A 12,571-nucleotide genomic window follows, 5' to 3' on the forward strand; every position below is an offset into this window, starting at 1 on the left:
GAATGATGCAAAAGTTGTGAGTCTCTTTTTCTTTCTTATAAAGAGAAATTATATTGTATATTAAAATCAAATAAATATTTACCTGAACCGTGCGACAGAACTGCCGATCGCGTTCGACTGTAATCGTATGATTCATTGTATTCCTGCCCTCTAATTCCAGGAAGAACAGCCTCGGATTCTTCGTTTTCTTCACATCGAGTACATATTGTATGTTGAAATTGTGCCTCATAAGAACACCCTCTCCTGAATATCTAAAGCAAGCTCTAAGCGGAAGACATGTGACTCTGGTGTCATCGGACAGCGTGCAATTTCTATTGTCCAAGGAGATCAACTTGGATTCAGAATCAAAAGTTACGTAGGAGTCCATCTTGATCACCGGTCGTGACCTGAAGAACGTCAAGTTTAAAATTTAATATCATCATAAAGACATTTTCAACATCAAGTTTGAATGAAAGAAAAATTGATAAGAACCTAAAGAACATTGCTGCTCCCGATTCGTATGCACCGACTACCAAATCCGGATAAATATTGCCATCGAGATCGAGTGCACCGGCCACCGAAAATCCAAAGGTCTGCACCGGATTATCTAAATCCTCCGCATGGATTACCTGGGAATACTTCTCTAACACTCCGGTCCGTGAGCCGTGATAAATGTAAACGGCACCGCGACCATTCGGACCAGCGTAGGGCGCGCCGACGACGAAGTCACCGTAACCGTCACGGTCGATGTCCCCCAGAGAAGCCAGTGACAAGCCAAAACGTCCGCGGTTGCTTTCGCCGTCTCTGGATAACGATAAACTTTATCGTCGCAGTTCAACGAACTTGCGTGCGATGCAGAGCTCATTTAATCCTTCGGGTCAAAGTCGTTAATGAACTTGGGAGAAATGTACGAGAGTCTCTGCCGCTTTGTGGAAATCTTCTCCCCTTCTACACATTCTATATTAAACGTAATATACATATTGCTTTTCCTTCTTAAAGTACTTGTGAAGTTTCGCTACCTTATATCGAATCTGCGGAATTTCTCCGCTCCATCGCCCTGGTAGATAACATAGATTCTTCCGGTCTCGATGGTCATTTCCGGATTATCCGGAACTGTGTACATGGGTGCACCGACTATCAGGTCGTCCAACCCATCTCCGTCTATATCGCCGGATGCCACGGCGTAACCGAAATAAGCGCCCATTTGTTCGCCGGTGAGATTTCGAGGATTCGTCATGTTTGATGTGAAAAGTATCACCTACGATCATTTATTTTGCTCAGCTCACATTCGTAATGACACAGGTACACATATTATTATAATTTCAATTTTATTTTTGTTGCAAATGTTAAATGTTTATCCATTTAATTTTTACAACGCACAATTAAAATTTAAAATTTTTAAATTGTAAAGAATTAGCATATCGATTAGCATATGCTTTGCATTTCTTAACTTTTTAAAGGGATTTATTAAATTACATTCTGCAGAAATTTACATTTTTGCAAATCTAATTGAATTGTCCTTAAAATATTTCATTCGAATTAAGATTAAAATAAAATTCAAATAATATTCTTACAATTATTGTTTTATCATTACATTTTTACATCTTATTACATACCTTGCCCAGGAGATCGGAACCACGCGGAACTCCGACTGCTGTACCGCTATCGCCATTTCCAACGAAATCCCCTGTCGCGACGGAATAACCCATGTAACTGTCATCCTCTTTCGCGGGGCCCTCTTTGGTGAACATTATTCTCGATCGACTGTTCAAAGGCTGCGAAAACGCTTGTCCTATAAAACGATCCCATATGGTATTAATAAAAGAAAATCCCGAAAATTTCTTGATGGGAATGCAGGCGTTCATGACCGCGGCCATAATCGAAAATCCTTTAAAGGCTCTCGGTCTTTGCTGCAGTCAGGAAATAACTCGCACAAATCCTTTCACAAAATCTCATATTCAATATCATATTAAAATCGCACGATTGAACGATTCCATTGAACAAAATCCTAGCGAAGAATAATTTAATTAACAAACAGCTATATACAAAAGTCGATTAAAAGATATTATTTTTATTTTCTCATCATTAATTTAGAAATCATATGTAAGTATACATACTTAATTTTACGTGAAAGGCTTTGTGAAAACAACATGTGCTAAACATGGGAATGACAAGCTTTTCTATCATTAATCTAGCATTTGTTTCCGCTATTAATGTCAAGCAGTCGTCACTATGTAGCAACGTTGGCGCAAACTCTCCAACCGATTAAAGGTATTATAGCTTTCTAGTTGGATATCCGTATTTTACTGCGGCTCTTGCTGCATCTGTAGCTTGCTGAAGCTGTAAGAAGCGGGCCTGCACCTGTTAGAAATCACCCACCACTTATCTGGCAGTAATTAAAAAAAAAAAAGAAAAAAAAATTGGAGCGCATCGCATTAATCGTCAGAATTACGGTCGAGTTTTATTCGTCAGAAAAACAAAGCACAGAAATTAGTTTTTAATACTTGTTAAATTTCTCATTTATATTTAATAAATTATACATAAAGTAAGAGATACAGAAAAAGAGAAACTGAATTATCCCAATCACATATAGGGAATGATTGGGTAGCTAGCGGAAATTTTTTTAAATACATATTTTTAAATTTCAATGGGCTGATTATTTCAATGTGATTATTCATCGATTTTAATTACATGATTAATAACAAGCGTCATATTAAGCATGATGACAAATGATTAGAGTTACTGCCAAGCAAGTGGGGTGGAAAATATTCTCTCGTGTCACTTCGTTTCTGTTTCCGAGGACGCTTTTCTGCGATTAACGGGAATTAATATCATCGGCTTTCACTTCAGTTTCCGCATTTCCGGAAGAAGCCGACAGACAAAACACGTGGTTAATTTGGCATGTAAGAAATCGTCAATACGAGAGAATAATAGACTGATTAGAAATTGGGGCGGCGGGGGAGGGGAGGGAGGGGGGGGCAAGAGAGTGAAGATGGACTGTATTTTAGTTACGGGGGACCTGCAAATGTACGCGATACCTGATCCATCGGCTTCGGTGACTAACATCGTCGCTACAAACTTCATTGTCATGGCGGTGGCGATCGAATATATCTGACCTGTAATTTGTTAAAGGAAATTCCCCTCTGAATTATTAATCAAACCTACTAATCGCACACTCTCTAATCGCTAATCAACATCCGCTCCTCCGTTCTTGTTCAGTCGCATCGCGCCGTAGATAAGAGAATTTTTTTTTAAAAAAAGAAAAAAATAATATACAAATATAAATACATCGATGGTAACTTAAAAGAAAGAGTCTTAGTCAGTACTCGCATACGTCTTAAAATATACATATATACAAACGTTATTATATCATACAAATAAAAATTAATCAAAAATTCTTACCTTGCCAGTACCAACTGCCCGGTGCTCCTATAAAAATTCTTTCGCCATTCTGAAATAAATAGAAAAGTAACTGTGAGCGTAAATTTCTTTTCTTATTTTATGAGAATTTTTTTTATTTTATTCTTATCTTATTCTTAAATTATGAGAGATTTTGAAATTACAAAACATTCTCACTTTATAATCGTCATTTATAAAGCAAAATTCTAATTTTCCAGAATTCTAAATAAAAAATCGAAAATATGAAAAAATTTACATTTCAAACTGGTTATCTCAAAACCTTATGGAACGTATTGCTACGATCATTTTGATCTTATTTGAAAGATAATTTAATTTTCTACATCTTTTGTTTCAGTACTTCTTGTTATAAAATTGTATACTTTTCCTGATATTTTGTAAAAATATATAAAATAATCATGGTTTTAAAGATTTTTGGATACTAACTTTTGGCTACTAATTTTTTAAAACATTCCGGCGAAACTTTGAAATTTTATAGGAAATTTAATTCTCAACAAAAAGTTTCCTATAAATATAGATCGAAAAATGCTTTTTTAAAAAGTTAGCACTCAAAAATAATAGATATGTATGTATGTATGTATGTATACGTGTGTAGATATGTGCTTCTGTATGTATAGTACGGAAAATGTTTTAAAAACAAATTATCAATAACATTCGGTCTCGGTATTCGGCCTTGACGACATAAACATTGGCGCGCTAGTGTTGACGTATTACTTATGGCTTATCATTCGCACGGCGACCCTCAAACAGTAAAGTGCGTAGAGCGCGAGACATTTCATCAAATTTCCTTTCTACGCGATCGCGACAAATATCGAGACATAATTAGATATAATTAATAATTAATTCTCTCTTTCTCTCTCTCTCTCTCTCTCTCTCTCTCTCTCTCTCTGTCTCTATCTATCTATCTATCTATTTATCTCCTTCTCTCCTGTCTCTCTTCCTCTACCTCTTCCTCTCTAAATAACAATTATTTCTTTAAAAATATTTATAACACCCAATTAATATAATGTTTGAAGTATTATATATACATATATGCGTTTAATTATGTAAACGCTAGGGAGTTATGTCGCATAGTTGTGCGAAATTAGCCGCGGTCACGTGATTGAATCTCGAACCATTATTTGAAGCCGTGCGTCGTTCGTGTACAGTCGAATCGCGATCGCTCCGTCTTTTCGCGTCTTTTTAATCCGTCCCGGACAAATTTCGTATCCGGACGAACGTCGAGGATGTCGATTTTAATGATAGGTAATTTTCTCAATGCATTAATAAGCTTGTGCGATCTCGCGATTAACCGCAATTAACCGCGTATCTCGGTATGCATGATCGATGCATTCCACGCAGCGTCGAAACAACGTCAACGGTTTCTAAAATGCAAATATTTCGCGATATATACGTTAGTCCGATGAACCGTGTCGTTCAGCATTCGCTTTATCGAGAAGCAACGAAAAGCATCGAAGAGCATCGAGAGATTTCGTCGCCGAATTTCATTGATATAAGGGATCGCGCTTGTCCATGATATTTGCGTGCCAAGTATCGGCGCGTCCGCCATGATGGCGCATCATTTCGAATTTTTGCGTGGTGTTGCGCGCGATAAGTGTCGGGAGTGCCGAATGAATCTACGATAATGTAATAATTTAAATTATCGATCGATATTCAGTATTACGGAAAATACTTCGGCAACAAATTACCAATAACATGATATTCGGCAACACTTGAATAGTATTGTAGTAGTGGGAGAAACGTCCCGTTGAATTGCTTTCCCACTTATCATTCGCACGGCAACAATTGAACAATGACATATATAATATTTCTGTCAAATTCTCTTTTTGTAAACGCGATCGCGACAAGGATCGGGAGATAATTTATTATAATTAATAATTAATTCTATCTATCTCTCTCTTTTCTCTCTTTCTCTCCCTCTTTCCCCCTCTCCCTCTATCTTTCTCTCTAACAATAAGTAACAATTATTTCTTTAAAAATATTTAAAATTAAATATATTTTATCCAATGCTTTATCATTTGATTTTTCGACGGTTTAAATATGATTCGGATTGAAAACGCGCAATAAAATAGTCGAATCACAGGCTGCGACTTATCAATATCATTGTATTCGGCTTTGGAGGTATAAGCATTAGTTATTGTTAACGTGTTACGTATTATGGTCTTGTTATCATTCGTACAACGACGCTCGAACAGTAAAGTAGTGCGAGATAAATTCTTTTTCTAATCGCGACTGTGACAAAAATTAAAATATAATTAGCTATTATTATTATAATTAATAATTAATTAACATTTAAAATAATTTAAAAAAGTGCGGAAGTAATAATTTTTAATAGAAGTGCGGGAGTGTCGTTTAAAGTATCGCGCGTGTGAATCAACCTGAGTGGAGGAGGAGGCCTAGGAGAGGCATCGGGCACCGGTGAAGCACCTCTGTCGTAAGTAGTTTTTTTATTTATAGATTAATTATCTATTAATTGCAAACGTGCAATTTAAATTAAACAATTAATCGCAGTAATTTGATTTTTTCTTTATATGATTTAAATAAGAAAAAATTAGAAAAAAAGATATTTATATAAAAACTATAATCTTGTAAAAGTTTCTACTTTTAGATTATAATTTTTATATGAAATTATTACAGTTATTAATAGTTTTTTCAAAATTTATGAAATTATTCTATTAATCTTGCTTATTATATGCATCGAATATAAAATTCAATGCGTATAATAAATATTTTAAAATATTATTTTTAATTATTTTAAGCGCTGTTACAATTTGGATCTTTTATTTGCATGTTACAGATCGTAACGACCCTGACATTCTGAGAGGAGGAGGAGGCCTAGGAAAGGCATCCTGCACCGGCGGAGCAACCCAAGGGTGAGTATTTATTTGTATATTGGCTGTTAAAAATTGCATACATTATTTCAATTTCATTATTTTAATGAATTAAATAAGAGAACATTAGAAAAAAAGAAAGCCTTTTACATAAATGTCTCTGTTATTGGAAAAAATATCTTATCAAAAAAAAAAATAACTTTTTTAAATTTACAAAATTGTTGTTTTATATTTATGTACCTGCTTATTATCGTACGCATCGGATATAAAATTCGACACGTAAAATAATAATTTTTTAAAATATTAATTATATTTTAGGCACTGTTATAATTTGGATTTTATATTTGTATGTTACAGGCAACGTAGCTTCAAGACCAAATCTCCGCTGTTGCGCATCAGTGCCGGTGAGTGACAAACTTTTATTTAATTTTAAAGTAACGGATTTGTAGAGATTGTAGATTATAGATTATAGATTGTAATAAATCCGTTACTTTTAAATGGATGAGCTTAAACAGATTGAGTTGAATAACTTTTAATAAGTTTTTTTTTAATATGCATTGCATCTATTGCAAAAATAAATTAAAGAAGGAAGATTACAGAAAATATTTTTTTCAATTCGTAGATTTATCTGATTTATTGAATAAAGAACGGTAGTAATTTTATCAATTATACGTGTCATAGTAATTCATTCTTATAACGCGCGGCAATTTTATCCTAATTTCTTACAGCTCATTCATATTGTAGAATTTGTTTGTAGACTTTGTTCTTAAACTTTGATTTAACTGAGCCACCAAATGATTATCATATTAATCAATTAAATTAATTATAATATAATAACAAATGGCATAAATATTGTGTAAATCAATCTTATTTTGTTACAAATTATATATTATTATCTCTTATTATACAAATTAATATCATATATTATTATATATATCCATTATTATATTATTAAATGAAGTATATATTAATATATAAATTTTAATCAAATTTATACATTTATCATAATTTATCATTAATTTATCATAATTTTTTAATCAAAATTTTGATTAAAAAATTATGATTAATTATGATAAATATATAAATATATTTGATTTTGATTAATTGATAACTTAGCTTTGTCTCAGTTAAAATAAAGTTATATTAAAATGAATACCTAACGATCGTCATCAAGTGTGAAATATTCACGCTTATCTGCCGATGATGATATACTCGGCAAAAGAAGGTGTTTATCTTCTTATATTCTTATGAGCAAGAAAAGTCTTGTGCTTCTTCGCCGGCAATAATAAATAGTCGGCGATAAAAGGAGCATGTATCTCCTTCTTCGATCTCTGATTAGAGATTGATCCAGAAAGTGGCCAGGAGCAACGAAAGGTAGGTCCAATTGGCTCCAAGAATGGATATAGGCTACGCAAAATAGACCACCAATGCGTAGCGAGAGATAGGATTACGATGCGCGATTAAGGCACGCGGTTAGGATACGCGAGTAGGGCACGCGATTAGGGATACGTTCTTTAAGTCTCGAATTTCTGCTGGTTCAGTCAGCAAGGATTGTTAAAGCTATAGAGATTGTTAGAATATTAAAGAGAAAACTAGAAATAAAATTACATAATAATAATAATATAAAATTATATAATAATAATATCCAACTTAAATTTATTCTCAGGAAAATAAAAAAAAAACAAAACACAATAACATTAAATATTATAACAAAATATTATAATAAACAGATTAGTTGCATGTATTTTGCTATTGCAATGTTATATATTACAAACATAAAACAAGAGATTTAATTTTTTTATTAAAATTTTAAGTAACATTTAAGTAACATTTAAATAACAGCTTTGAGAGTTTTAATTTAAAAATTAATTATAAAAATATTTTATTTTGTAAAATATCTCATTTTCAAATGTATTGAGAAGTCATACAAGAGAATTATAACTGAGATATATAATTGATTGCGAAAAAAGATTACGAATAAGAGTCGAAAGGAATGTAGAGTTGTAAAAATGAACCGACACAGCAAATATAGCAAGTGCACGTACTAAAAGACATTTGCATGATATCGCGTGCAGCATGCATTATTTATGACTGCAATACGTAATAGAAGTAACCGTGCTTTTGTCATGCAACATTTGTCTTGAGCGTTAAATGTGCGCGAATCGCAGTGGCACACAAAAGCCTCTCTCGGTACGCGGCATGACTCTTTGTACCCATTCAAAAATTATTAATCATCGCGAACGGCATGACGATATGCGACAGCGCCAACAATACCAGTACGCGTAGACTGTCATGACTTAAACATTCTTCAAAACGTACAAACTCGTATGTACTAACTCGTACAACGTCGGCGGTTTTCGAGTAAAGGAGTGAAAAAATCGATGTACTATTTCAATTGTATTCGCGAAAGGCGAGACGTAACGAATGAATCACTTTGTGTAATGGAAATGTACAATAAAGTGAGAATTTCATTTGCATTGTCTCGAATAAATATCGTATTTATTTTCATCTGTTTTCCGGAACGCGGGATATCTCTCGGAGGGAACTTATTAAAGTAACACTCTCGATGAGATGGGGAAACCATCTCGAGAGGTTCACATAACGTCTCCCGCGGTGTAAGACCTCGTTGAATCGGTACGTGAGAACTCGAGTGGCTCTCGAAATTGTCGACATACTCAACGCTGTTGACCCTTTGCGCCCGTCATTCCCATGCAATGTATCGAAAGTACTTCTACAGTTAGCTTTCTTACAAAACGGATACGGTATTCAATCTTGCACGAAATCCAAGTGAAATCATAGAAATCCGTTATCCACTCGTAGATTCACATGAAATTTTTCTCAAATTCTATAATATTAATTAAAATCTCAGAACGCAAAAATATTTAGAATAGTCAGTTTTTTTTTTAGAAAAATCTATAAGGCAATTTAAAAATATTAAACATTGAGAAGAGATAATTAAGTAATCTTTTAATTAGATTTGTTAATATATAATTATTAAAATATTTTCTTGCTCTCTATATATTTGCCTGTAGTAGAAATAATTATAAATTCTCATAGTCCAGGTCGCGACCCTATAAACCATCGTACTCGACCGTCGAAGCGTTTATGTTTTACGCATTGTAACGGTGCGCACTCCTACGCACTTACTTAACGGCAATGCCGAAATAGTGAAAATTACGGCTCGCATATATATTAATCGATATGAATACGATCTACATGAATGATCACAAGAAAATCTGAATGCGCAAGCACATTTCGTTACAAGATCGTGCAATATGGATGTGGTAATAGATAGAAAACGAAATCGAATACATTGGACGCTTTCGCACAATTATAACAATTATCAGATCGAATCATGATGCCTATATTAGTAAAACGCATGTTATTATCCATTGAATAATTTTGTTGAAGTTTAAAGCAAAAATTTTGAATTTTTTAACTTTAAGCAGATCTACAGAAATGGCTGTAAGTAAAATAATATAATAAACACAAATTTTTATTCAAAATTAAAAATCCAAAATTTATACAAAAAGTCAATAATATGTATCATTCATATTCGATAATATTATTAAATTGTATCTTTCATTTATTGTGTTATATTACATAATAATTTTGTTACATAAATAGATAGTGTCAATTCCATTTATTTTTCCGGAAGATTAGTTAAAATTACAACAATTAATGTGTTGTTCAATAAAGCGGCAAAAATTTTCGAATCAAATAATTTTTTATTTTTTTATTACCATTTTTAATATTTCCTCTTTTATGTATTTTAATTAATCTTTAAAATTTCAATCAAGTATTAAAAAAAAGTTATTAAGATCAAGTAATTTTATTCTTTTAAGAAATTTAAAAAACAAAATAATAATCATGAATATTAATTTACTCATATTACAATAACATATAGCAACAATGACAAAGTTAATTGTAAATAAATATAATGTAGAGAAAAAATGTGTTATCTTTATCTATTAAAGAGAACGTCGAATGTACATCAGTAAGAAAATTTATAGATGAAATTTGACAAAGATCTTCTCAAGTAAATTTCAAAAATTTTATAAGAACACTATTGAACGATGTAAATATCACTAAAGTCCCTTTAAAAATTTGTTTCGCATTTGCCAAGGTTTCGCGTAAATACCGCTGGGATCAAAATGTTAACTGCGTGACAATATCGTTACATTCTCTTGAGATGCACCCACGTGTGAATGCGCCCACGCGAAGGATACGCCGTAACGAGGAAGTAAGATGCAATTTCTACGGATTAAATGAAAAACGAGAGAGATGCGTTAATGCGAGTACACTGAGAGAATAAAAAAAGAAACGCTATACGGATGAAAGCATGTAACACGAGATTTTATTTTATGCAACGATGCACTCGTGGCATTTCCTCCTCTACGACACGCGATATCTCAATTGTAATGAATAATGTTACCGGGGATTATTAAATTATAGTTTTACATTTCCGATATACGAGAATATATAAAATCGCATTATTATTTTCTACAACATAAGAAATACATCGAGAAGTTAATAAGATTTTGAAGCAATGGAGCAAATATCGAGAACGTGTCCAGTTTCGTTTTACTCTGCTTATCACGACGGTCGTTTATAAAACAATGCAAACCCGTAGCCGAGAGGACCCTACCAACGCGTAGGTGGCCTCCTCGCGACGTCGCACGACGCTGAACACGGAACACGGTGACAGAACGAAATGTCCAAGCCTTAAATGGCCACCTGAAACTCCTGCTGTTTGCTTTCCTTGCGGCCGCTCGCTCTTTCCCTCCGATTTTTTTCCCCGCAACCGACGGCGAGACATCACGCGCATATACATGTATATACGCTTTAAATCGTACCGTAGACAATGTCGACGTGACGACGAGAAATCTCTCCCTAGTGGCGCCAATTTTTTGCCTCGTCAGAACGTGTCGTTCTCTAGTGACGCGATAACGAACGGTTGCCTGTCTTCGGTTTTGTTCAACTAAGATAGCGATGGAAATAGATATCCACGAAGAAGTGATTAACACATTGATGGACAGCTACGGAATATTTTTGTCGTGGTAGAAAATATATTTCGCGTGATTTTTAAATTATGAAATATATTAGCTTGCTCTTTTAATACATATTTTTCTAAATTGAAAATAAAAAGAAAAAAGATATGATTTGACCATCACAGAATTTTTTTCTATATACATATATATCATAGGTATTATATATACAGTGGAGATAAGTTATATTTTTCTTCAAATTTTTTGTTATTTGTTGCTTAAAGAGGATTTTTACAATCTTATTTTGTAATATAAAATAAAGCCGAGTACATAGTATCTCCATTGAATAAATAATGCAAGTATCTCCGGTCGCGAAAATTCACTTAGTGTTACGATCACAGAACGATCCGATGCAAATGCATTGACTCGATATCGTAAATTCTCGGTTCCGATAGAATTACTGCACGGTGTCGTTGTTCGCAAAACGCCTGCCGGCACAATCAGAGACTATCATTGGGTCTAATGGACTCGCGATTACTTATCAGAATCCAGCGAAAACGTATCCGCTGCGTTCCTTCTAATCACTATAACCAGCATCCACAAATTCCTCGTCTTACACACGGTACGAAAAAGACATAAGATTTAAGAGAATGTTACTTATTTCCACCGAGTAAATTAACCACCGAGTTAATTAACATTCTACCTGTCTCGCTGACATATGTCATTTGATAAGGTATTAAGTAATGAACAGTATTAAGGCATTAAGAAGCAGAATGTAACTTGATTAGTAAAATTAACATATCCTATTCATAGTGCTTGGCAAGCCGAAAAAGTGATTACTTAATACAGTTTTGTACTTTCCAAGAATCCTCGTAGCTTAAATAGATAAAAAAAAAAACTCTTTGATAGAAGGTAAAGTGCCATTAAATATTATCTCGCCACTCTAAGAAGAAATTAAAAAAGGATTGCATTTCTAAACTGATCGTGTATAAAAGCTTTCAAGCCTTTTAGAGGCAGATAGACATTTTATTCGTATTTTAAAATTTCTATCAGTTATCAAAAATTGATCTTATTATTCGTGCATGATCCAGAATGGCGCCAAATTCGCTGCGTTTCAGTATACAATGTCCTTTCTATTTATTGTCCCGCAAATATTAATATCTGCAAGTCGCGGTATACCGGGCTAAGCGATTCGAACGGTCCGAAGACAATGGGACCTTCCCCGTCGACCAAACAATGTCAAACGTACGATCGAGTCACGTGCACGCCCAGCAACGATTCGCGTCCCGACGTAGGTGCTCGACGACGCGGGTGCAACAGCCGTAACTTTTGTGTTCCGGCGCCATCAATTTCTAA

The 12,571-nt window shown here is 33.8% G+C and overlaps 4 protein-coding genes across 5 annotated transcripts in view; 2 read left to right on the forward strand and 2 right to left on the reverse strand.

Annotated features, from left to right (window-relative positions):
• Nucleotides 1–12,571, reverse strand: part of LOC126857277 (ITG-like peptide) — a 295,970-nt gene that overhangs the window by 220,573 nt on the left and 62,826 nt on the right. The window lies entirely within an intron of this gene.
• The window catches only part of LOC126857276 (uncharacterized), a 100,487-nt gene that overhangs the window by 24,369 nt on the left and 63,547 nt on the right, over nucleotides 1–12,571 (forward strand). The gene's annotated exons all lie outside the window — the stretch shown is intronic.
• The window catches only part of LOC126857262 (integrin alpha-PS2), a 62,103-nt gene that overhangs the window by 5,306 nt on the left and 44,226 nt on the right, over nucleotides 1–12,571 (reverse strand). The window contains exons 6-11 of one of the 2 annotated variants that reach the window (XM_050606495.1): nucleotides 3,382–3,430; nucleotides 3,018–3,095; nucleotides 1,596–1,771; nucleotides 999–1,237; nucleotides 472–783; nucleotides 83–386 (exon numbers count right to left, since the gene is read on the reverse strand). In XM_050606495.1, coding sequence (XP_050462452.1) covers nucleotides 83–386; nucleotides 472–783; nucleotides 999–1,237; nucleotides 1,596–1,771; nucleotides 3,018–3,095; nucleotides 3,382–3,430 — 1,158 coding nt within the window. The remainder of the gene's footprint in view (nucleotides 1–82; nucleotides 387–471; nucleotides 784–998; nucleotides 1,238–1,595; nucleotides 1,772–3,017; nucleotides 3,096–3,381; nucleotides 3,431–12,571) is intronic. The other variant, XM_050606496.1, reaches the window with a different exon arrangement.
• Nucleotides 6,610–12,571, forward strand: part of LOC126857279 (uncharacterized) — a 136,017-nt gene continuing 130,055 nt past the window's right edge. The window contains exon 1 of the mRNA XM_050606531.1: nucleotides 6,610–6,631. The gene's annotated coding sequence lies outside the window, so the exon portion shown is untranslated. The remainder of the gene's footprint in view (nucleotides 6,632–12,571) is intronic.

The sequence above is a fragment of the Cataglyphis hispanica genome, chromosome 21, assembly GCF_021464435.1.
Source record: "Cataglyphis hispanica isolate Lineage 1 chromosome 21, ULB_Chis1_1.0, whole genome shotgun sequence".
Classification (NCBI taxonomy): domain Eukaryota; kingdom Metazoa; phylum Arthropoda; class Insecta; order Hymenoptera; family Formicidae; genus Cataglyphis; species Cataglyphis hispanica.